This window comes from Polyodon spathula, chromosome 17 (assembly GCF_017654505.1).
Source record: "Polyodon spathula isolate WHYD16114869_AA chromosome 17, ASM1765450v1, whole genome shotgun sequence".
In the NCBI taxonomy this organism is placed as follows: Eukaryota; Metazoa; Chordata; class Actinopteri; order Acipenseriformes; family Polyodontidae; genus Polyodon; species Polyodon spathula.
In genome coordinates, this window is record NC_054550.1 from 9,816,998 (window position 1) to 9,840,706 (window position 23,709).

Below are 23,709 nucleotides of genomic sequence, written 5' to 3' on the forward strand. Positions count from 1 at the left end.
TTCTGGTGGCTTTGCATTGTGGGATTGAGGATCTCTGGTGTCTGACTAATATCAAAAACCCTCATTAGCAGGTATGGTATTCACATGCTTATCAGATTTTAACCTCAAGTTTTTATTCAAATATTGGTGCTCTTTGTAGGTTTGACTAGGTTTTCATTGGCTGACATCAGGGCTATAGAAGTAGAAATATTTATATTTTTGTTTAGTTTAAAGGAAAGGAATGGGTAGTGATGTTTAAAATCCATAAGATCAGGATAAGGAAACATTCAAACGGAAGATATTCCATGAGAATCCTGTACATGTGTGTGACAGAGAAAGAATGACTCTTGGTTATAAATCTCCCTCCCGACCTGTGAGGGCGCTGTGTAAAGGGAACAGTGTACCCTGGGTCAGTCAGAAGTCGGCCGTCCAGGAAGGGGGTGGAGCTACAGTACATCATGTCATCACCTGAGACGGGAAGCGATGTGGCAATCGTGGATTGGAGGAAAAACGATTGCACTCGCTAACCAAGGGGGTGTGGCTGAAGGTACAAAATGGGATCTGGCCGAGCAAACTGTTCCTTTGTTATGGTCACGGACAAAAAAAATTTTGTTTTGTGGTACTAATTGTAAACGTTTGTTCTTGTTAGGTGGCTAACACATACCAGGAGCTGTCGGTAAAGGCCAACTCCAACCTGGACAACTGTTCACAAATACATGTATTTCACCACTTGCACTTAAAAAGCACTCACTTTGGACTTGTGACCATGTCTGTGTTGTGTGTTTGTATTTACTGTCATTATTATTTTGGAACTGAACCCTGTGGGTTTTACTGAGCTATACACATAGCTGAGTATTTCCAGTGATGATTATTTACAGTTGTCAAGTGTCTTTGGATTATAAATAAATCATCATTGCACCTTGAACATTATTGTTTGTCATTACTTGTCATCACCTCTCCATCTGCACACTGCATACCACTTTGCCACAATGTGTCACAATGATTTTGTGTAAAGGGTAAACATTCCAGGACATCCCCAGGGATGAGTTGAGATGTAGGTAGAAAGAAAAACAAAATCCCACCTACCATGTCAGAAAGTATTGTTGTGGAATGTTCACTGATACTAATAACACCTTCCCCCAGTTGGTATCTTTTCAATCGGTTGAAGAATGTTCTTAACTCTCGTTCCACCTTTGCACCAGAATCTGCGTTTGCCAACAGCTTCCAGAAAGGTAACCTTGAAAGTTTAAGAGGCCAAACGTTATTATGAGGTTTTCTACACAACTTTGGAGACTTCTTAATATAGTGGACAAGTGTGACATTTTTGTCTGAAACTTGTCTAGCAAAGCAAGTTGTGACAGTAAACCAACACAGGTTAATTGGTTATTTATAAGCTAACAATGTAAAACTCATATACTGAACAGTGGATTCTTAACTTATAGTTAAGATGACCAGATTTCTAAGTCATTAAACTGGGGCAGTATGGAATTATTGTGAATAACTTCCAAGCTACAAGGAAGTTCTATGGTTCTTATTTTCACTTTGGCAATGTTTGATCTAATATCATATTGCAAGTGAATAAAGACACTCATGGTGATGTTCAGAGTGGAATCTTTTACTTTCAAAACTTTTTATTTGTGAATACATTATCTTATTGTCTTTGTAATTTCATTTCTACACAGCAAGTATAGTTATTACATTAAACAGTAGCTGTTTTCATCCTAACTGCATCTTCCCTCTTGCTCTATTGCTATGCTATCCTCAAGTGTCCAATCTGCAAACCAGGCCCTTCCTGCACAAAAATATTACACACCTCAATAGAATCTTTTTTTTTTTTTTTTTTCAAAATACTGGTATTGAATTTCTTACCATTTAACATGACATGGTACTTGTTCTGTGTATTTTTTCTATTGCAGTTTCTGTTTGGTTAATGTGCCTTGATTAATAGATACTGGGAATTTTTTCAACTATTAAAGGTGATGCAGTGTGTTAAATATCCTATCTTTTGAATGTGTGCATTAAATGAATCAGTTTTTCTGAGTTTTGTTGATTGCAGAAACAAGAATTTCCTTCTGAAGTAGTTATTAAGTATGGTAAATAGTAATCCACATAGACAAACCCTTTTAAGTTTCTCTGCATAGTTGTATTTCCAAATTACCCCATTAACATGCTGTAAACTGATGGGTATAGCTTAAGAAGCAAAGAACCTGTTAAAAACGTGTTAATTACACGATGAAAAGTCCTGTTTAGCCCATTTTTTGGTACCAATCAATGAGCATGAGAAAGCGTCTTTGGCGATCTAAATTTTACGATCTTTTCATTTTACGAAGGCTAATTTCTTTGCTGATCTTCGCTGGAGTTTAGGCTGAGACATGGATCAAGGTGTAATAAGATTAAATCATATTCCTTTTGTGATTAAATGAAATGTTGTCATTTCTTTACTTACAAAAGGAAAACTATTTAATCTTCCTTAATATAAGCATATGCATTAGCCTATGTAAAATGCGCGGATATGTTTTCTCATTATCATTGATTGGTACTGAAAAAAAAAAAAAAAAAAAAAAAAAATAATAATAATAATAATAATAATAATAATAAAACCATACAGATATTCCCATTTTAAAATATGAAAGTTAGAGTAGAGGTATGCCAAATAGATGAAGATCACTTATCAGATAATTCCATAATGTGTCTGCTTTTTTTTAAAAGCGGTAACAGATTTTCCATTCCTTATTTTCCAATTATAAAAAACAAGAGTGAACAGGAGACAGCAGATGTTCCAAAGACAGTTCCAACCGCAACAGAAATGTACAAATGTCAAACGGGAATGCTATCGTCCAGGGTTCGTCAGGAGACAGTACTTTAAGAGCAGCAGGCAGAAAACTTTCAGCTACTTTCCAGACCTTGCAACGTTTTTAAAGCTATATGTGAAAATATATGCCATTCAGTCTTTGAGGAATTTCATACATCACCACTGAACATCTTGGATTATATAAAAAATACAAATCTGCACCTAACATTTTTTATCTGTGCAACAGGTAGACAATAATACTGAGACCTGTGTCCTGTGATGTCTTAAATTAGGTTTATGAGCTTTATTAAGAAATATTAATAATTTGTAATACATACTGTGCATATAAGGAACATATTTTACTGTATCTTGTATAATTTGGCATAGAAAGGGCATATGCAGTCACAATGTACAACACTAATTAAGAGCCTTCTTTAGGTTACTGAAGAGTCACGGTGTCACAAGGTGGCCTTTGTGGCGATTCTGGTGTATTTTATTACCGTAAAATGTGTGTGTTTGGCAGCTCTCTTGGGAGCTCAGAGAGCTGGCTCCCGACCTCTTGGTGAAGAGTTTTCATGTTGTTACCAACACACACCATGTACTGCAGTGGCACCAGTTCAGTGCTGAGGGGCGTCTGCAAGCAGAAGTGCTTCCCACTGTCAATGGAAATGTGCACTGGGATATCCTGAGCTATGAACAAAGCCACACCTGGATGGAAAAAGACAAGAGAACGTGTTATATCACATAATACATGTTATTATTAAACCTTAAAGAAGCAGGAGCCAATGCAACACTCCCTCCGGAATCCCCAGTCAAGGCCACCGGCTTCGCACAGATCCCAACTGCATGACTCACTCTACACACCACCCAGGGAGCCCTTGCAATTTCATTCTTGATTTGGAAGTTGTCGAGCAACTTTCAAAATCATGAAAACGCTGAGATAAAAATATCATGATGGTGGTTTTTATGTTGTTTGCTATAAGAGAAGCTTTGCCATCATGCTTTATTTTTCATTTTCTTTAGAGCATTAATATAGCTAACAAAACAATTGTTTAAATCTTCCATTACCTACATATGTCTCAAACGTGAAGTCTTTACAGGAACACATGTTACAGTAAACATGCATTTCATTTTAAAATAGACATCTGGTACTGCACTAAGTTCTCATTTTGCTTGCCTTCCTTTCCAGGAAGTCTGGTACTGCTTTACTTCCTTGGACATTTCACCACAGCGGTGTCTTTTGGGTTAAAGCATGTTACTGGCATAAAGCATGTCAGTCAACAGGGAAAGCAGCTGACTGGTTATTGACAGGAAAGATGACAGTGACCCTAGAAGTGCAAGTTAGCCTATGTAACGATGTTGATCAATGGGAAAACACCAGCAGGATTAATACAGAGTGGTGGTATTAAGATCCAACACTGGTTAGATCATTAAAATTGACATATTTTATACAATAAAAGGAACCCTATAGACAACATATTAACTTACTATAACTGCACAGCATTGCACTAATAGTTTCTTAAGAACAACACATGAAAACTATAACATGTCACTTTATAAGAACAAATCCAGACAGCATGATGCATTTTTGCTCTGCTAGAAAATCTCTTCTGACTGCTTTGAAATCATTATTATTATTAGGAGATATTTAAGCAGCGACATAGTTCCACTAAGACACAACAGCTGGTTTACAGGGAATATGGCTTTTTATTTGAGCTCACTGTGTATGCTTTACAAAACATTGAAGTGGCCCATGTCTATTAGTTGGAGTTGTGTTTTCTTATTGAGTTTATGATAGCAGAGCATATATACTACTGTGACAGAAATACAATAATTCTTGGTTGTAAAAGTCCCTCCCAACCTGTGAGGGCACTAAACAGCGAGAACAGAGTTCTTTGGACGGGCTGGTCTGACAGTTCTTTCCCAGGGTCAAGAAGTCGGCCAGTCTGGAAGGCGGCGAGACTCTGTTGCAAGAACACATTGACCTGGAAGGGAAATGACGTGGCAGCTGTAGACTGGAGAGGCAGTTGCACCCGTTTACCAAGGGGTCATGTGTGCCAGCAAAAAAGGGGACTGAGAATCATAATCTGTTCTTTTGCTTTGGTTACGAGAAATAACCTAGAAGGACCCATGCAGTAATGTGATAACGTATCGTGTTTGTTTGTCTTGTCTATAATTGTTGCTTGTATATTAATAGATGGCTAACACATTCCGGAGCTGTCGCTAAGGTATATGCCATTACAATAGAGTCACTACACTATTGTCAAGCATCAAACTGTATCACCCAGAGGGATATTTGTGCTTATTGTTTGGGACTGCAAACCTGTTATTATTTACCCTGTGCACTACACATTGCTGCAAATTGTCAGGGATTATTGTTTGGTCACCAGACCTGGATTGTATAATAAAAGTACTTTTCTAACTGAATTACAAATCTCTGTCTGTTCATTGCATACTGCATCACCCCTGCACCTGTACACAATCAATCACTTTGCCACAATTACTTATACAGTATAAATATTAAGTTTTCTGGCAAAGCTTTAAGGTCCAAAAATAACAATGTCCTGCAATTGTACAACAGTGTGCTATTAAATACTGTTGACCTTATAGTTGGCATTAGTTATGTGTGATATTATATTTGCATTTTTGGAACTCGCTACCAAATATGCATGGAAATAGCATCATAAACATCTGAAAAGTTTGATTGTTGCAATATATAATAATCAAGCAGCATCACCTGATTACCGAGGGAATCCTTCCTGAGGCCAGCATTAGTAGTGAAGTGTTTTGAGGTTATCAAGAGCAATCATTCCTGAGGTTACCAAGTCATGCAGCTGGATTATTCCCTTATTTAAAGCATCCATTGTTTTAGATATTAAAGTCCCTCCTATCGGTGCGGTTTCAATGTAATGAGCTCAGGAGAAGGCAGCTTTACAATAATGTTTTTAAAAAACCTAGTTCTTATTTTCCCCATTTTCAGTGTCATGCTTTTACTGCCTTGGCATAATAAACCTCAAGAAGTAAAGATGAACTGTGGCCTCAAACTGTCTGCATAGCCCTGAGAGTTCAGACTGATGACACTGGACTGCCGTGGCTCCAGTGTGGTTCTCTTTCTTCTCTTGTCTGCGTTCTGTAAAGGATTTCACGGTGCTAGCAGCTTGCCAACTTCCAAATCAAGCATGACGTTGTTTTGGGCCCCCCTGCTCTTTGCACGCTTTTATAACAAGATACTTCATACAGCTTTGCTTTAGCGCTACCATTCCAATCCTAATAGACTTGATATCCTATTTTGACCTTTACAGGACGGAATTTACAAGATGATATTTACAATATATTATAAACAATAACAGCAGGCTTGTCCATTTGTAACTCAGTTAAAGACAGCTTGGGGTTTTTGAATGAAGCCCTTGCTATCTTTTACTACCTTATTATGTCTAACTCCTTAAATGACAAGTCATCTATTTCTGTGATATTTACAGGGCCCAGTTTACAAAGAGATTGCTATTATATGACAAGTGCTTTGGTCTTTGCTTGTTTGACTGCAACTAAATCAGTTATTCAACAACCGGCTGCCATAGCAATGGCCATTCTAAATTGGGGAGAACATTTAGGTAATATAATAAAAAGAGAACTATGCATGGTAATGTGACAAAACTAGAGATAAGAATAATAAGAGTTTTGTTTTTTCTTTTTTTTTCTATTTTAAGAAGAAATGGTGCTAATGACACTTTGGAGTAAATGGATTATAGTGACATTAATATAAAATATTATTTAAAAAAAAAAATACTAAAAAAGAAAAAAAATTCTCTCTTTAGCTATATTAATGAAATCCTCTAACTTCAGTTCAAGGAAACCTCCCAATTTGAACATTGACAAGTCAGCTTTCAAGGTAACATCTCTACTCTGGATTATTCACTAAAAGAAAAAAAACAAACACACAAAAAGCGCATGCTGCTTTTAAGTTGTGGAGCATAAAGAATTTGCCTCTGAACTTGTTGCGGTTACCTCCTCATGGTTCATATTTACAGCCCTCTGGCCCTCGTGTAAAGTGATGAGATTATGTGAACCAGATAATTGTGTCTGCAGATGTATCTGCCCTCCCAGGAATTCCTTCTCCGCTCCGATTTCTCTGACATGACAAATCTCCCTCGCAGGTCACTCATCTCTATGAAGTTGTTTTATTTCATGCCAGCCCCACGTTTCCAGCACAAACTCTGGCTATTGATAGTTTTGCACATGGTGGTTTTGAAATGGCCCTGATGCCTATCAACTGTAGAATAATACCAGCCTGCACTAGAAGATTAAATCAAATCTAGGGCTTTACTGTCAGTGGATTACAGTTCTATGGTGTTGATTAAACTTGCCACTGTAATGACCAAAAATAAAACTGTCAGAGAACATCCCATGGTGCTAACAACAAACAAATTGCTTCCTTTTTTGATAATCCACCCCAAAGACGCCTTTCAGAGAAATGGGAGCTCTATTGAAGCCACAGGGGTGCCTTAACATTGTTTAAAGTCACCAGGAATCAATGACTAAAACAGAAAATATGTTGGAAAGAACAGAACAGGTGTCTATTGGAAATAGAGAGCTTCAGAATTATATGCCTATAAGTTAACTTCCTGTGTTACAATTAATTATAAATATTCTGGTTTTTGGGTTTCAATAATTACATTTTTCTATACGGAAATCTTTTTTTCGGGGAATTTGCTTTTTGTTTTTGGTTACTTTGTTTTTTTTCTGTCACAATGTGTATAGTAACTCGACAGCGCTTGCACACTTTTTCAATTGTACCTTATTTCCTTTCCTGTCTTCCACAACAAAAATACTTATGGTCAGGACATATTCTTCTAGATTTTTTGGGTGTTTAAGCATTTTTTTACATCACAGGGAAAGGGGTCGAGTCAATGTGAATTGAGTAACCATTTCCAGTGTTTTTTCGGTGTTTACTGGATATAACCAATTTCATTTTCTTTTTGTATGAGGGGGGTATTTTATCGTTTATTGGTTAAAACCAAAAATCAGAAGCCCCAATTATAAACTTTGCAGACTTTGTCTCAGCCAATCAGGTTTATAATAATAATAATAATAATAATAATAATATAATAAAATAATATAATAATAATAATAATAATCTTTATTTTCTAAATGCCTAAATGCACGCATCTCAAAGCGCTGTACAACCACAAAAAACACAGAGAACCATATACATATTCAGCATATTAAGAGTATATTTAATATAAAAAGAAAATACACAAATCAAAAACCAAATCATGATAAAAATGCCTGAACGTAAAAGTGTGTCTTTTACTGTTTTTTAAAAGCATCAGCAGTCTTAGCATCCCTGATAGATTGAGGAAGGTCGTTCCAAAGTTTGGGCACATAGCGGCAAAAAGCTCTATTGCCCATGGAGGGAAGCTTAGTTTTGTGTATTGCCAATAAACCCAGGATGAAGAACATAGATTACATACAGGTGTATAACATGTAAGCAATTCAGCAATGTAACATGGAGCTAAATTTAGAGTAGAGCGGCCATTATCCAACTGGTAAATGCCCTCTAAAATCTAACAGGACTTTACAGTCTTGAGATTCGCTTTAAATGGTGACTTTAATTTCAAGCAGCCTAAGTGATCCAGACCATAATATAACCTAACAACACATCTTCAAATCAAAACATTTGTTTGGTTTATAATAGTACAGTATTAATATCCTCTGCAGCGGTTTTAACTGCAGATACAGTAACTGAACTAGTCTTCAGCTCAGGACAGCTAACTGTCATTGTGGTCAATTACTTGGTGGGTAATTAATGCTTAATACGACCGCATCTAAGCCTTTAAACTGTTTTTCTACAGTATTCTGCAAAACTCAAGTAGTTTCTTTCTAGTTTTTATAACAGTAACAGGAGTAAAGTACAGATATTTTGAGAATAGGGTTCAGGAGGAATGCATTACCTGCAACACAGGAAGTGATAAGGAAAGCAAGTATGTCCAACTCAAAATGTTGTGCCATGTCTGTCTGTAGCCAGGCTGTTATTAAATAAGGCTGGTTTCCATGAGCAAATTAGATTTCACTGTTAGGTGTTAAGAATGAGTTTTTCATATGCCCGTGGGTATTGTCCAATTCGAGACCCTCATTTTGTTTTAGCAGAAAGAAAGAAAAAAAAGCTGTCAGCACAAATGTGCTCCTCCTAATAGTTATTTGAAAATCTTTGAAAATCCCTAGGAGGGGTACATTTGGTTTTACTGTAATATACAGCAGGATTTACAGAAATTTAAGTGACAATTTAGCCTTGACTTATAGCCAAAATGGTTACCTTCTGGATTTTTACCAGGCTTTCTACTTGGTTTAAGATTTTTTTTATTTTTAAATATAACCTTGTAGAAGGGGTTTGTGGGTATCCACTGACAGACCAGAGAGACACAGAGGTTGACTTTGCCACGCCATGCATGCGCAGGATTTAGTTACAATATTTACAATATTTTTATGTAGTGGTAGGTGGCCGCCACTAGGGTACCAGCAATGGTAGCCCTAGTTCGGGAGGACATACACAAACAAGGCGTAATGAAAACAATACAAAACAAAACACGATGGGAAAACCTAAAAATAAAAGTTGGCAAACACCCGACTCAGCGTTGCTCACACTAAAAGGGAGTTCAAGAACCCTCTCCTTGACACAGGTTAAGATGTACTGCGGTGGGATAAAAATCCCCTAAATGAATCCCAATTCCTCAACACTATGATCCCAGCTAACCCACGCGGTGACCACCAGTAGTACATTACTTGTTTTCCAGTCCCTTTTTAATGGCATGTGGCCAGGGATAATTGACACATTTCACACGTCTTAATTACAAATGGATTCTAACCCAGCCCTGCCATATCTACCACAAACTTAAACACGTAAACAAAGTTTATTTATAAAAAATAAGCAAACACACAAAAAGAGAGCCCTGTCACAATATTTTAGTAAATCTAATCTTTTTTGGTTAGTTCTCTAACAAGTAGTTTGCAACATGATGGGTTCATTATTTTATTACTTTCTTTACCATCCGTAAGCAGATCAAACGTGATAAATATTCACAATATTTCAGAGTCTGCTTCCCTTCTGTTCTCCAGATGGTTCTCTCTCTCTCTCTCTCTCTCTCTCTCTCTCTCTCTCTCTCTCTCTCTCTCTCTCTCTCCCTCCCTGTAGAGAGGCACACAATGCAGGTTAGTTTTGAGGGTTTAGGTGGTGCAGTGGAGTTAACGCACCAGCCCCCCACTCCTCAACTCTGGAGCCAGCCCAAGTAGAATGAGTTGAGCGATCTCATCAAAAAAACTAAATTTGTGTGTTCCAATTTCATTTTAAATAGCACAGTATTCATTTCAACCTTCACAATGGTTCATCATGAAATCAAATATACATTTAGGTATTTACTTTTCGATTTGTTTTGCTTTCAAATGTTGGCAGTTGTGAATGTATTACTCATGAAGGTGGACAATAGCTGTCTACAATCAGACTCATAGCTAACGAGGGCAATCTAACCTCGATCTCTGCTCAGCACAATTTTGAGTTTTGTGACTAATGTCTGCTTTGCAACTATGCAATACAAAATGTTTGTCTTTCATTGCTATAATACAATGGTTTCAATAATAATCACATCTATTAAACTAGTTATCATGTCGTTTCATAACAGACTTAAGAGATTATTTTATTAATTATGAATTAAACATTATGCTTCCCAGTACCAGCTTGGACAGATCAGAAATGTTGATCAGACACTCATATTTTTCAACATGCCAAGCAATACCACAGTTCACAAATTGAGAGAAAAACAGGTGAGAGTAATCACAACTGGAAATGAGAAGCAGCACATAACTGTAATGCTATGTGTGACAGCAGACACCCTCAAACTGCCTCCATATGCGTAATTTAGTTTGTATCTTTGTATATGCACATTTATTTGATGTTTTTTCCTCAAATTGAGGATGTGAAATTAAGGGTGCGCCTTAAATTCGAAGGAATACAGTATATAACCATGTACACCTTTTGTGTGCATCCAAAAAAATATATATATATATTTTTTTTTATTTCTGTACACTGCAGTGTCGTATTTGCCCTGAGCAGTAAGCTTGGTTGTTTTTGCTTTCCTGACCCGAAGGAGCACCAGTGAAAATCAGCAACTTTGCACCCCCAGGATGCTAACCTGCTCACCACAGACTGCACACATGGTCTTGCCTTTACCAGGTCAGTCATGTGAGAGCCTTCCTAAAATATATGAAGCATAATCAAATCCAGACCAAGAGTGCTTCTGAAAATGAAGACTACCTTAGCCAAACCAAACAAGTCCAAGCCGTGATAGTTAAGATTTATATACAATTGGATGAGTGGTTCTCAAGAGTCCCAGTTTACTAAATGTATGGTCGAATGCACTATTTCCCCATAAAGAGTGGTTCTAAAAATTAACCTCTGATACAAATTTGCAGTGTGAGTTATAGAACACAAAGCCCACCTTGCATCTTCACTAAGTATGCTGTGTTTGGCAACCATGTTTATAAAAACACCATGAAAAAAAACATGGACTCGATTTGACATAGTTTGCCAGTGAGGGCTCTGCTTCTCTGTGTTGTAGCATTCCGGATTCCTCTCTGCCATTTTCCTCATTCTTATTAAAAAAAGAAAAATGAAAAATGAATGTAAGCAGCTCCTCATAAATTGTATTTTATTAGTTCCAGACTGATCCCGCAGCAGGTGATCTATGCAGTGCACAGAACATGATATAATTTACAGGCCTTTTGCTGAAAAACTACAAAAACATGAAATCTTTCCAAAATGTTCCTTTGCCAACTGACGAGTTGCAGAAATTACTAGAAAAGGCTGTCTGTCAGTTTATATAACTAGAAGCTACAGAATATAAGTAACGGAATATAGTGGAGGTGATCGTACATACTGGGATAGGTCTCACTGACATACTTATTATACAATGCACAATACAAAATTAAATTCAGACAACAAACTCTCCGTTTTCGCCAACTACAGTATGAGTTGTGTGAGAGTTTTCAGTTCTGCTAACCTGAAAAATAACCAGGAACAAACTGAAGTGGCTTGAGGCGAATGCTCAAAGACAGAACTCTGCTCTCCACATAACTGTGGACCAGTTTTAATCGACATGCTACCCCAAAACCACACCTAGGCATCTCCCAATAGTATAAAACTAGCAAGAAATAACCCAAACTCAGAATTGAATGGCTCATTCTAGCAACTTCGGGGCCTGAAAGTTCAGTAACATTTCCAATACAATCTCAGTTTTACATAACATTGAAGTTAAAATGCAGAAGTAAAGGAGATTGATACCTTTGAAGTTAATAAAATTTAGGAATTATAGTTAAAAATGTTGCAACAATTGACAAATGTTATGAGTACTTCTATGCATGTTATGTTAGTTTCCAAAGTGATTCTGAAGGATAAGTTATATAATGTTTTGTAGAAGTGTTGCAAATCCTAGACTGAATCCAATTAAAATAAAGTATTAAAAACTATTAGGGAGGCTGTCCTGTATTTGTTTAGTCTGTTGCAAACCGTCCAGCCATGCACCAGCACGTTAGAATGACTTCATGCAGGCTCTTTTTGTAAAGTCAGTAATTGGAGTTGTTGTCTTTTCATTTGCACGTGACAGCTCTGGGCTGTTATGCAATGATAAGCAGCTGCTGTCTTTAATGGGCAGCACACACTGACAGGGCCACAAGCAGAACACTACTGGAATTCTACAAAGACCTAAGTAATACTGTGGATCTAGCACACATGGTTTTACATGTTTCTACTTATTTCCTAGAAAGCTGCCTTTTGATCTACTGGTTTTGCTGGTTGGTTTGTAGCTGTTCTGAGGTGAAGTCGAGAAGATATTTGTGTTTATTAACTACATGAGGCACAGCAAGGTCTTATTATATTACAGGGGCACAGCTGTTCATATAAATACAATGTAGTTTACACAGATGCAAATGTTTACTGTTAATACAATTCAAGTCTATCTTTTCTTATTTTGTTCATATGCTTACTTCAAACTAGCGATTATATACAGAAATCCACAGAAACCTGACATTGCCAAACACAGTTTGACAGTATGCAGCCTTTTTTTCAGCCTTTTCCGAGGTAGAAAAAGACCACATGACACCAATATTGACCAGAACTGGAAACAAGATTTATAATTGTAATTAACTTAATTGAATCTAACATATCGGGGGATGCATAATTCACACAATATTGTCGGAGTATTGTGAAAACTGGAAGGCACGTGCAGGATAATATCCAAAGGAAAAAAAAAAGATACTGTGATGTTTGGCCACCAATGTCAGCATTTAAGTTGAACTGAAAACCATTCAAATCAACAATGTTGGGTGAATTATGAATTGCCCTGGATAGCTCACATGATAGAAATGAAAGCCTTTTGTTTCTGTCACATGGTCAGCTCAGCACAGCTGTCTGTATCAGCACTGTCACCTATTACCCAGCTCTGTGACTTCTGTATAAAAACAATAACTGACATAAAAGAAGCTGTCACTAAAATATCCAAACAGACTGCTCTCTAACGTTTGTAAGTTCCATAAGGAAGCTGTATGAAAGCGGTAGTGCTGTTGTCCTGCTGCAATACCTCAAAGGGCCGCTTCAGTACTGCTACTCACAGCTTTGTTATTTCTTGCTTAATTTGGTAGTTAATCCCTTATACAAGTTTATCATGTTATATCTACACTGTAATGTTGCACTTTTTAAAATGTGCTATGAGTACAGGAATGCCATAAATAAAAATGAAATCCTAGGGAACATCACAGCATCATGACCCTACATTCCAAACAATAACTCAGCATTATTAAGCAGCAACAACACACTTCAGGGTGTTAAAATATGGTCCAATATCCACCATGCCAAGGATGCTCCAGGCCCTGTTCAAAGACTTAAATCCAGGCTCCAGGCCACCTTAAAAAAAGCCTAGGTACTATTAAAAAGGAACCTTCCTAGCCTTCTCTGAAGCAATGTCAGGGCCCTACAATGGAAGAAAAGAAAAGAGTGAGAAAAAAATTATTCTTTACAGGAACCCTTTGCACGGCCCTGAATATCCACACGACTGGGGTGAGGCAAAGCCAAGTTAAGGAGGCCTGTGGATTTTGGACAATATTTTAACACCCTGAAGTGTGTTATTGCGCTTATAAATTGGCACCACCTACCCTACCTTAGTGAATCAGGAAGTTTTTAAAAGTTCTAAGTTGTGCTGATGTGGCGACATATTTGCACAGCTCGGAACACTTAACAACCAATGAGATTTAAGTAAATATGCTCTTACCTGATGATCCCAAAAAGTATCTTTCTAAGACTGATCCGAAGCCTGTTGGGTTGTTTCTCAGGTTGCTCACAACAAAAGGTTGCAAGGCAATATTCACATTGTTTATAGGCCAGTTCTGTGCACGTACGCCTGCTCCTCCATACCAGGAAATATTATCCATTGAAAAGCAATCCTGGAACAAATTGAAACACAAAGGTGACACTCACATTACTGAACTGTACACACTACCTTGTGTAAATGGGATCACATGACAAAAGAGTGCTAACCAAGGTTTTCAAATCCATTTCCTTACCTCTTATTAGAAATACAATATTATCACTTGTCCTTACTTTTTGAGGGGCTACTTATGACAATCAGCATATTCCAAATTGAAGGATGAAACGCAATCAAAGATAGCACTACAGGTGGAAGGTGTTGCTTCTGCTTCTGCTTCCTGGTAGCACAGACACCTGGGTACAGCAGTTTACCTACAGCACTGTATTTGCAAAATCAATGCAGTTATCATATTCAACATGCATACTTCATATGATGGAAGATTTTGGATCTAAAGACTTTAAAAAGGGAAGTACATACCGTTTACCATGAATGTAAAATAAATCTATTGTAAAAAAAAAACCAACATTCAGCATACATATGAAAATAGCATAGAGCTATCTACCTCATATGAAACAAAATATGTTGAACAGTCAAGAGCATAAAACAACAAAAGGTTGAAAGAAGTGAATTTACTTCAGGTTTTCAGATCAATTTAACTTTCATCATCGTTTGAAGAGAATCCTCTCCCTTCATTTCTTTGTGAATATCTTTTTCTAAAACTTTGCATTGGAACACAGACCGCTTGCATCATTGTTTTTCATCATTTATTTTCACTTACCTTGCACATTTTAAACCGGGAAGTAAAGAATGCTCACTTTTACTTTAGAACCATTAAAACATGTTTTATGTTCTATGAAATATGATATATTATGTTGATTATGTTGTTGTATATGATCATAGCAATTGCTTTTGCACTGCTTTAGGTATGAAAGAGAATGAGCGTGTATGCACAGGTTTCAAACATTCATTTACAATCGATCTTCATCTTTATACAGTCAAATGCGATCTAAAACATCTAGGGAGGCTAGGAGTGTATGGTAAAAGTTTGATGAAGATTGGTGCAAAATTAAGGCAATTATCGTGTACAGACAGACAGACAGACAGGTGGACAGACACACACACAGACAGACAGACATGTGGACAGACACACAGATGGACGGACAGACAGGTGGACAGACACACACAGATGGACGGACAGACAGATGGACAGACACACGCAGATGGACGGACAGGCACACACAGATGGATGGACAGACACACACAGACAGACGGACAGACAGATGGACAGGCATACACAGATGGACAGGCATACACAGATGGACGGACAGACAGGTGGATGGACAGACACACACAGACAGATGGACAGACAGATGGACAGACACACGCAGACGGACGGACAGGCACACACAGATGGATGGACAGACACACACAGACAGACTAACAGACAGATGGACAGGCATACACAGATGGACGGACAGACAGATGGACAGGCACACACAGATGGACGGACAATCAGGTGGACAGACACACACAGACGGATGGACAGACAGGTGGACAGACACACACAGACGGACAGACCCTAAACATGGGGGACCCTAAACATGAAAGATTCTCGGCATAATAAGATGGGAACCAATAATGGTTGGCGTTCCTTTAAATCTGAATGCAAATTCCTCATGTATTTAGGAGTATCTAGACGCTGCATCTCCTTTTTGCAAGTCATTTTAGTCATGATGGGACAATAAAATTTGACATACAGGGTTGATGATAGGCACACCTTGCAGATAGTGATACTGTACATAAGTTTCCATTACTGTACAAAACTGATATAATAGAAGCTATAAAACATTTATAAATAATTGCATCTTCTCCAGTTATTATTTTTGAATTTCAATTTTACAAATGTTTAAAAATCCTTATGTCAACTCTGGAGTAGGAGAAGTTTTCCTGCCAAGTCTTTAAAAAGAAAAAAAAAAACATACATGCATTTTAAAGTATAACAGAAATATGACATTGTACAATGAACACAGTGGATATATACAGGTTATCCTGACCATCAAAAATCATTTTCAGAAATTACTTTTTTTTAAATAAAATAAACGCAGATAGAGTTTATCTCAGCCTTTATAAATGTAGAACAGTCAAACCATTCGTCAGACTATGACTAAATATCTAACAATTATACTTGGATATCGGGTTTCACAAAGGTTCTGCTTATAAAAGTTTAAGATCTTTAAACTATGGGTAAAAAAAAAAATTAAAAAAAACCTCAATTCAGATGGATATGAAAATAAATACTATTATATTTAAATATCGTAAAATAAGTGAACACTGTTATGCAAAGGTACACAACACCACAACTAGTTTATTGTATTAATTAAAATGTGTATTGTCCAGGCCTATTGATTTGTTTTTGCCGAACAAAAAAAAAAAAAAAAAAAAAAAAAGGATTTGAAAACTAAAATAGTGCCGTTACTGAGAATGTAAACATTCTGAGTTACGTTTCCAAAAACAAAAAGTCTGAAGTTGTGATACTGTACATGACAGATCCATCACTTAATTTTTTTCAAATAAAAACTCTCAAACGAAATCTTTGACATTTCTATAAAAGGGTCACGGGTAGCAGTCAGCGCAATTTATACTGCTGCAGTATTTTATATCCTGTGAACCCGTACCCTGTCTAAGGTAATACATTTACATTACATTTCATGGAACTCTATCCCCAGAACCATAAACCGTAACTTATCTGGGAACAAAGCTGTTCACGAGGCTGCTTTAGTTAGCCACGAGCCAATAACATGTACTTCGACTACAATATCAACTGCTTCAATTGTGTTTAGCTGTTTAACCTAATTTCACGGATTGGATTAAATATTTAACAAAATCCCATTTTCTTTTTAACTTGGATAAATATCTGGAACCAGAAATTGAGACTTTGGTAAAGCATTTGCACGCGTATGTTTCAATAAACAGGGTATTTAGTGTGGCTTAATTGTGCACATGATTTTAATGGTACAGACTGAAAGATTCATTCTTTAAATACGAAATGGTTTTGCTTGTATAATCCCTTGTAAAGTAATCCGGATTTATTTAAATAAATAGTTGTTTGTTTAAAATAAATTCCAGAAATTTTAATTGCGTAAACATGAATTATAGTTATATAAATAAAGCATGTCAATAATAATAATAATAATAATAATAATAATAATAATAATAATAATAATAATACAAAGTTGCCTGTCCTCACAATTTATGTTTATTCTAAAATGTCCCGTTTACTTTGTATATTTTTTGTAACATATGGTATCATGACAAAGCAAAAACTAAAACTAAATAATTAATACAATCCTATACAAAGCGGCCAGAAATATGCTACAATTTTGTAATACGTTTAAGGAAGAACAATTGCCCATTAACTTAGATTTAATTGCCTTTTGGAGTTATGTTTTGATTAATAACACAGTATAATTATTTTAAGATAACAGACTGGGTAAAAAGTTTGGAGCAACCCGTTTATTTATCTGATGTTGCAGCCAAATTATCTGATTAGTATAAAAAAAAAAAAAAAAAAAAAAAAATAAAAGACTCCACTATTGATGAAATACTAACTAGATAGATAGATAGATAGATAGATAGATAGATAGATAGATAGATAGATAGATAGATAGATAGATGAAAAGTTTTTCATAAAAGGTTGCCAGTATGGGAAGTACAAGTGGACCATGATATGCCTGCCGTTTTTACGGGCTCAGTTGATAACAGATTACAGCAATACAATGGAAATATTTATATATAACATTTATCAGGTCGACGATAACATTAGTTATGAGTTGTTTAATGCTCAGACACAATTCAGACCCAAATAGGCCTAGTGGAACGTTTTCACTCGTTTCAGTAAGCAGCACACTATTTAATTTGCCCAATGTTAACATATTGTGGCATACGTGTAAAGATTTTAACAAATGACTATCTGTAACATAGCCTATGGAGGTAAAATAGTATTTTCAAGTAAAGTAATCATGGTACACTTAATGGAAGGTGCTGAGTAAATAAAGACTACATTCTATAAAAAGAAATACATATTTTAATCATGCAGTGCCACTGCTTGGCATTCATGCATATGGCCTAAATTGCCAGCAACACTACCTTAAGATCCACTTGGCAATGCAGAGGTGTCCAGTGGATGCTGTAGCATTCTGTTCCAGGAGAGTATTCGGATTCTAAGGAGATCTTTAGGTCTGCGATGGAGTCCCATGTGTAACAGAACTCGGTGTTGTTGAGCCAGCATAGGTTCTTCACAAACGGCACCTCCAAGGCAGGGAAGTTCCCCACGTCGATTTCCACGAAGGTCTTGTTCTCTGTCAGTGTCTGTATGATAAGGGAATGGGTCCTCTTATCCCAGATCAGCCCGCTGAAGCTCCCTTTGAGGATCCAGTTCTTGTTGGGTTGATCGACTACTTGCCAATAAATTATCCCAATAGTCATAACGAAGAAGATAGCCACACCAAGACATGCTACCGCTCCCTTCCAGGTCTCGTTCATTTCTTTCAGTCCTGAGTCCCATGTCACTTCGGGTATGGGGCTCGGGTTCCTAGTCCGACTATGAGGCATGTTGTATTTTTTTAATCTATAAATATATTTAATATATATATATATTTAATACCGATCAATAGAAAAAAGTTTAGCACACATTCGTTATGCATGCTACATTTATCCGTGCATTATCCATACATATAAAATCCTTTGTTGTACTTGTATCTGTCACGCAGAAATAAACAAGTTGCAAGATCCACAGCTGAAACTTCCATCCAAATAACTTACCACATATTGACAAGTGTACAGTAAAGTTTTTTTTTTAATGCATTGACCGTTGAGCACCGAGCAGTCTCACACAGGTTTAGCAGTAATGCCTGCAATTCTTCTTAGGCGCTTATTTGCTTGTCGTGCAGTTTCCCCCTGTGTCTGACGTAACTCCAGACTGCACTTTTAGCTGAGAGGAGAATGTGATTAGACCGCTTTGCAAAACTTTAAGGAGCATGTTAAAATAAATAAGGCACTGCTAATAGGACAAATTAGTGCACCTTCGCGCTCATGCGTCAGGCTCCTCCGGTAGCACAGTAACACACGCTAGCAGCGCAAGGTGGTACAGCATAGCAACTCTCTAGCAAATAATTATTCCTGCTCTTTATAAAATTGTCTTAAACTTAAATGAAGAAATCACTCAGTTATCGTAAAAAATGGAAAAAGGAAATACTAATACCGTCTAAGAAAAAATTGAAAAACAAAGTTAATACGAATGGAAAAATATTACGTTTGTGTGTGTGTGTGTGTGTGTGTGTGTGTGTGTGTGTGTGTGTGTATGTATATATAATATTATATATATTTAATTATATATATATATCAATATATTATATATATATATAGAATATATAATATTTGGATGTATAAGCCCTCATATTTGGGAGTTAAAGAAAGCACAGATTCATTTTTATACTTTAAATATTTATAAATAATTATCAGCTGTACGTCATCCGGATAGACTGTACATACGATTTTTATATATAAAAAAAAAATACACAAATTTATTTCTTTATCCGTAAAAAAAAATAGGCATTTAGTTTTCAATCTTTGCACGTAAAATTTTTTATTTCTATCATGAAATTAACCAACTAATTTAATTCACATTACGAGAAATATATTTATTATATATATATATATATATATATATTATATATATCAATATATATATATATTCGTGTGCTTCGTCAATATTTTTACAGAAGAATAATATATTTTCTAAAAAAAATTTAAAAAATGAAAATTTTTTTTGCAAAAAAAATACTTATGATTTCAAAATATCAATATATTGTATTTATTTAAAGGCCAAATTCAAAACGTTTTTTTCTAAAAAAATACTTACTGATTTGAAATATCAATAACATATTATAAAATTTAAAGGGCCAGATAAGATATAACAAAATAATGCCGATATTTTAGTCTACAACAAGAAGAAGAAGAAGAAGAAGAAGAAGAATAAAAAAAAAAAGAAATAAAGAGAAAGCCCACTAAAGGTTTATTCACGCTATAAAAAAAAAAATAAATAAAGAGAAAGCCCACTAAATTTAAGGTAAAAAGACTGACAGCTGGGCTACCGTAAAAGTAATGGTTTGACAGTACATCATATTATGGTAATCCATTTTTAAAACTGTAAATTCTACTGTAAAAAAAACTGTAAAAAATAACAGCTACTACTAAATTAAAAACCATACACCTAAATGTTAAAATGTGTACATTATAGTCAATGACAATTAAAACAATGGCATTTAGCAGTGACTTAATAGTGTACTACTATAAAGGTAATGTTAAAATATATATTTTTAAATAGTTTTACCAATTAAAATTAAGAAATATTCCATTTAAAAAATAGTATTATCCTATGAATGTAAGGGTTAAATACTTATTTTTTATCTGTCAGCTCCATATTAGTGATTGCTAAAACACATAATACATGCAGTTTCTGCATATTCTCAATCCCAACTGATAAAACAGACAAAAGCTGGATTTTCACGTTTGGATATTTACCCCAGCAAATTAATTACAAAACAAAGGATGCCAAATAGCAGCAGCTGATTCAGGGGAGCTGCAATGTCTGCAAATTCTTTGCAAGGAGTGTATATCGGGCTTATGTCTTTGTATGTGATAACGTCACCTACCAGACCTGCTGCTGTCTTCCCCCGTGCACGCTACACTCTCCCCTGCCTGCCTCAAATCCGCCCTGGACTTGCTCACCAGGCTACAGTCCGACAAGTGTGTGCTGGGGTACCTGCGTCCGCTTCTGACACCAATGTAGTGAAATAGGTTAATGCAGGCAGGTGCATCACACAGGCAAGGCAACCCACACACAGGTGGAGGGCGGGTACGAACCCGGGACCTCTCACAGTAAAGCATATCGCCGAGGCGGGCAAGGTCAGCGCAGTCCAGAATTGGCCCACCCCCACTAACCAGCAGCAGCTGCAGGTGTTTCTGGGACTGCGTCTTACTATCACCGGTTTGTGGTGCATTTCGCAGACATTGCAGCTCCCCTGAATCGGCTGCTGAAGAAGGGTGAGCCTTTCTGCTGGAGCCCCGACTGTCAGGCCGCATTCACTCCCGTGCTCTCCCCGCCTGATGCAGAGCTGCCATACCTGCTGGATACAGACGCCAGCAACTTGGATCAGTGTGTCAATGTGCTTAAATGCCGTTTAATTATCTATCTATATATTTTTTTTAATAAAATGAGTTTGACGACATCATAAGATCGTTTTACTAGCTGTGAATATATTACCCTTGGGGCATAGATCGACAATTTATCATTAAAAAAATAAATGTAACCCCCCCCCCCACCCCCCAAAATCTATACACAGCACTAAGCAGAAACCACAAGGGCAGTCTTGCTAAACAATTAACATAAAAACAAAGAGTGCTATTGAGCACTATGAAATACCCCCATTCCCTTCCCTCTGCATGGGATCTATAAGTTCTAATCTATTAGCGGTGTGGCAAGTTCTTTTCGACTGTCTACATATTAAGGAAACAATGTCTGTGTAAAGTCTTACCTTTGAATAAACACGTGTTGATCTTAACTCCACTGGGTAGTAGAAGCTGAAGTAGTAACTGCCAAACACCATTGACAATACTCTTGTGAAGGTGGGGTGTTGTCATTCACCATCCGTCTGTCAATGCTCAGCATAAATCTTGTTGCTGTTAGAATGAAAGTGCTTAACAGGAAACAAACAAAAAAAACATGATCAGTTCTCATTAATATGAACTCAAATTAAACACATTTCCTGGTGAATTGACTGGTGAATTAATATTGTAAATAATAACTTCATCCAATATGAATTCAGTTCTTCTTTGTAGAATTGAACGCCCTTTGCAATAATTGAGTGTGCACATTTTGTTCCATGACTGTTACCAGCTGATAACACAAAATATCAAAAGAGGCAATATAAAAGGAAAAATCAACAAATAGTTCAGGCATATGAATGCAAATTCATAGCACAATATATTACTTTTGGTAGGAATAAAAGTTTGCCCACCCCATAATTTGCTTTGGCCATAACTGTCTTTTGCTGGTCACTTTAAATTTATATTAATGAGATTTGACTGTATACTACATAGAGACTGGCTGGCCACTGTATCCAGAACCTGTTTTTTTTTTTTACCAGGAAAAAAACATCAAAACAAATCAAGTCGCTTTCACTCAAGGTTGCCTCTTCTGTCTCCACTTCTGGGGCCAGGCACCTGTCATCAAAATAATAAATCATGCTTTCTTCTTTTTCATTAAGCTAGAAACCGCAGTACCAAGCCCTGCATTTATGGAGAACAATAAAATTATTGGCTGCTTCCAACTTCATCAAAGTCTGCAAAACTCATTTGTTCTTTTCTGCAGCAACACAAAAGAATTTGCTTTCCTTTTTTGTCCATACCTATTAAGCAAGGTCTCTTTTAATGCAATGCCTGTGAGTTCTTTGAAGTGTACTGCCATGCCAGTCCCAAAAAGAAACAGCCAGTCCTGTAAGTCATAAAGTTTGCAATCTTGTTAATATCCCTGTACTGTAACATGGTTTTCATCCTAAAAACTTACAAATAAATGTCAATATTAAAACCAGAAGCATCTAATTATTACTGAGCCTGGCTTGCATTTAACAAAACTAAAGACACTTCATCGAAAAAAAAAAAAATGAAAACCCTACAGAACTTTTTATTTGAAATGTATTATTTAGCTAGAGATTACAATTAATAGGCTTAACACTGCTAAAACAGAAGGTCAAGCACAAGAGCATTCAATGTATTTTATTTAAGATGGCTGACGCAATTCCATTAGAATCTGCTTAAGATGGCTGAAAAGGTAGAACCTGCTTTTCCTCTCCGATTAATGCAGCACATAAAACACATGCCAACCAATTTCAAAATAAAAAAAAAAAAACAGGAGGCCTTTTTCATGTGATTTTTTGTAATGATTACTGTAAGTGGGTGGCAGACTGGGAGTTCTACCGATTGAAAATATGAAATGGGGAGGTTGTGTTTTCTCCTTGTGAGACAGCACCCAAATATGAGACCCTTAAAAACATCAAAACAAAGTTAACAAGTATGAAATAATATCTGTGTCCAATATCTAAACCCCTGTAACTTAGGTTGTTCTATACAAATTTCATAACATCTGTTCCACATTGTCCGTCATATCTCGAGCAAATAGATATACATTATATAAGTAACTAGATAACGTTAAGTAAATATATTTACCGTAGAATTTACATTTTGTTTTTTACAGTGTACATTTAATTTAATTTATAATTTAAAATCAAGCATTTAAGAATTAAACCTTGTACTGTAAATCATATTTTAGACCCAAGTGTTTCCAGAATTCGCATTGAAGTGTAAATATTTAAATACTGAAATGTGTTGTATAATGTTTTAGGTTTAACTCAAAACTGTTCAGTGTTGAGTACCTGCACGCATGACCTATAATATGAGTTTCCCACAAAATCC

The 23,709-nt window shown here is 36.3% G+C and overlaps 1 protein-coding gene across 1 annotated transcript in view; it reads right to left on the minus strand.

The window, feature by feature from the left end:
- The window catches only part of LOC121329719 (SITS-binding protein-like), a 40,740-nt gene extending 21,951 nt beyond the window's left edge, over positions 1-18,789 (minus strand). Inside the window, exons 1-4 of the mRNA XM_041275421.1 lie at positions 18,325-18,789; positions 14,083-14,254; positions 3,271-3,478; positions 1,066-1,216 (exon numbers count right to left, since the gene is read on the minus strand). Of these exons, the coding sequence (XP_041131355.1) occupies positions 1,066-1,216; positions 3,271-3,478; positions 14,083-14,254; positions 18,325-18,789 (996 nt within the window). The remainder of the gene's footprint in view (positions 1-1,065; positions 1,217-3,270; positions 3,479-14,082; positions 14,255-18,324) is intronic.
- Between the last annotated feature and the right edge of the window lie 4,920 nt (positions 18,790-23,709).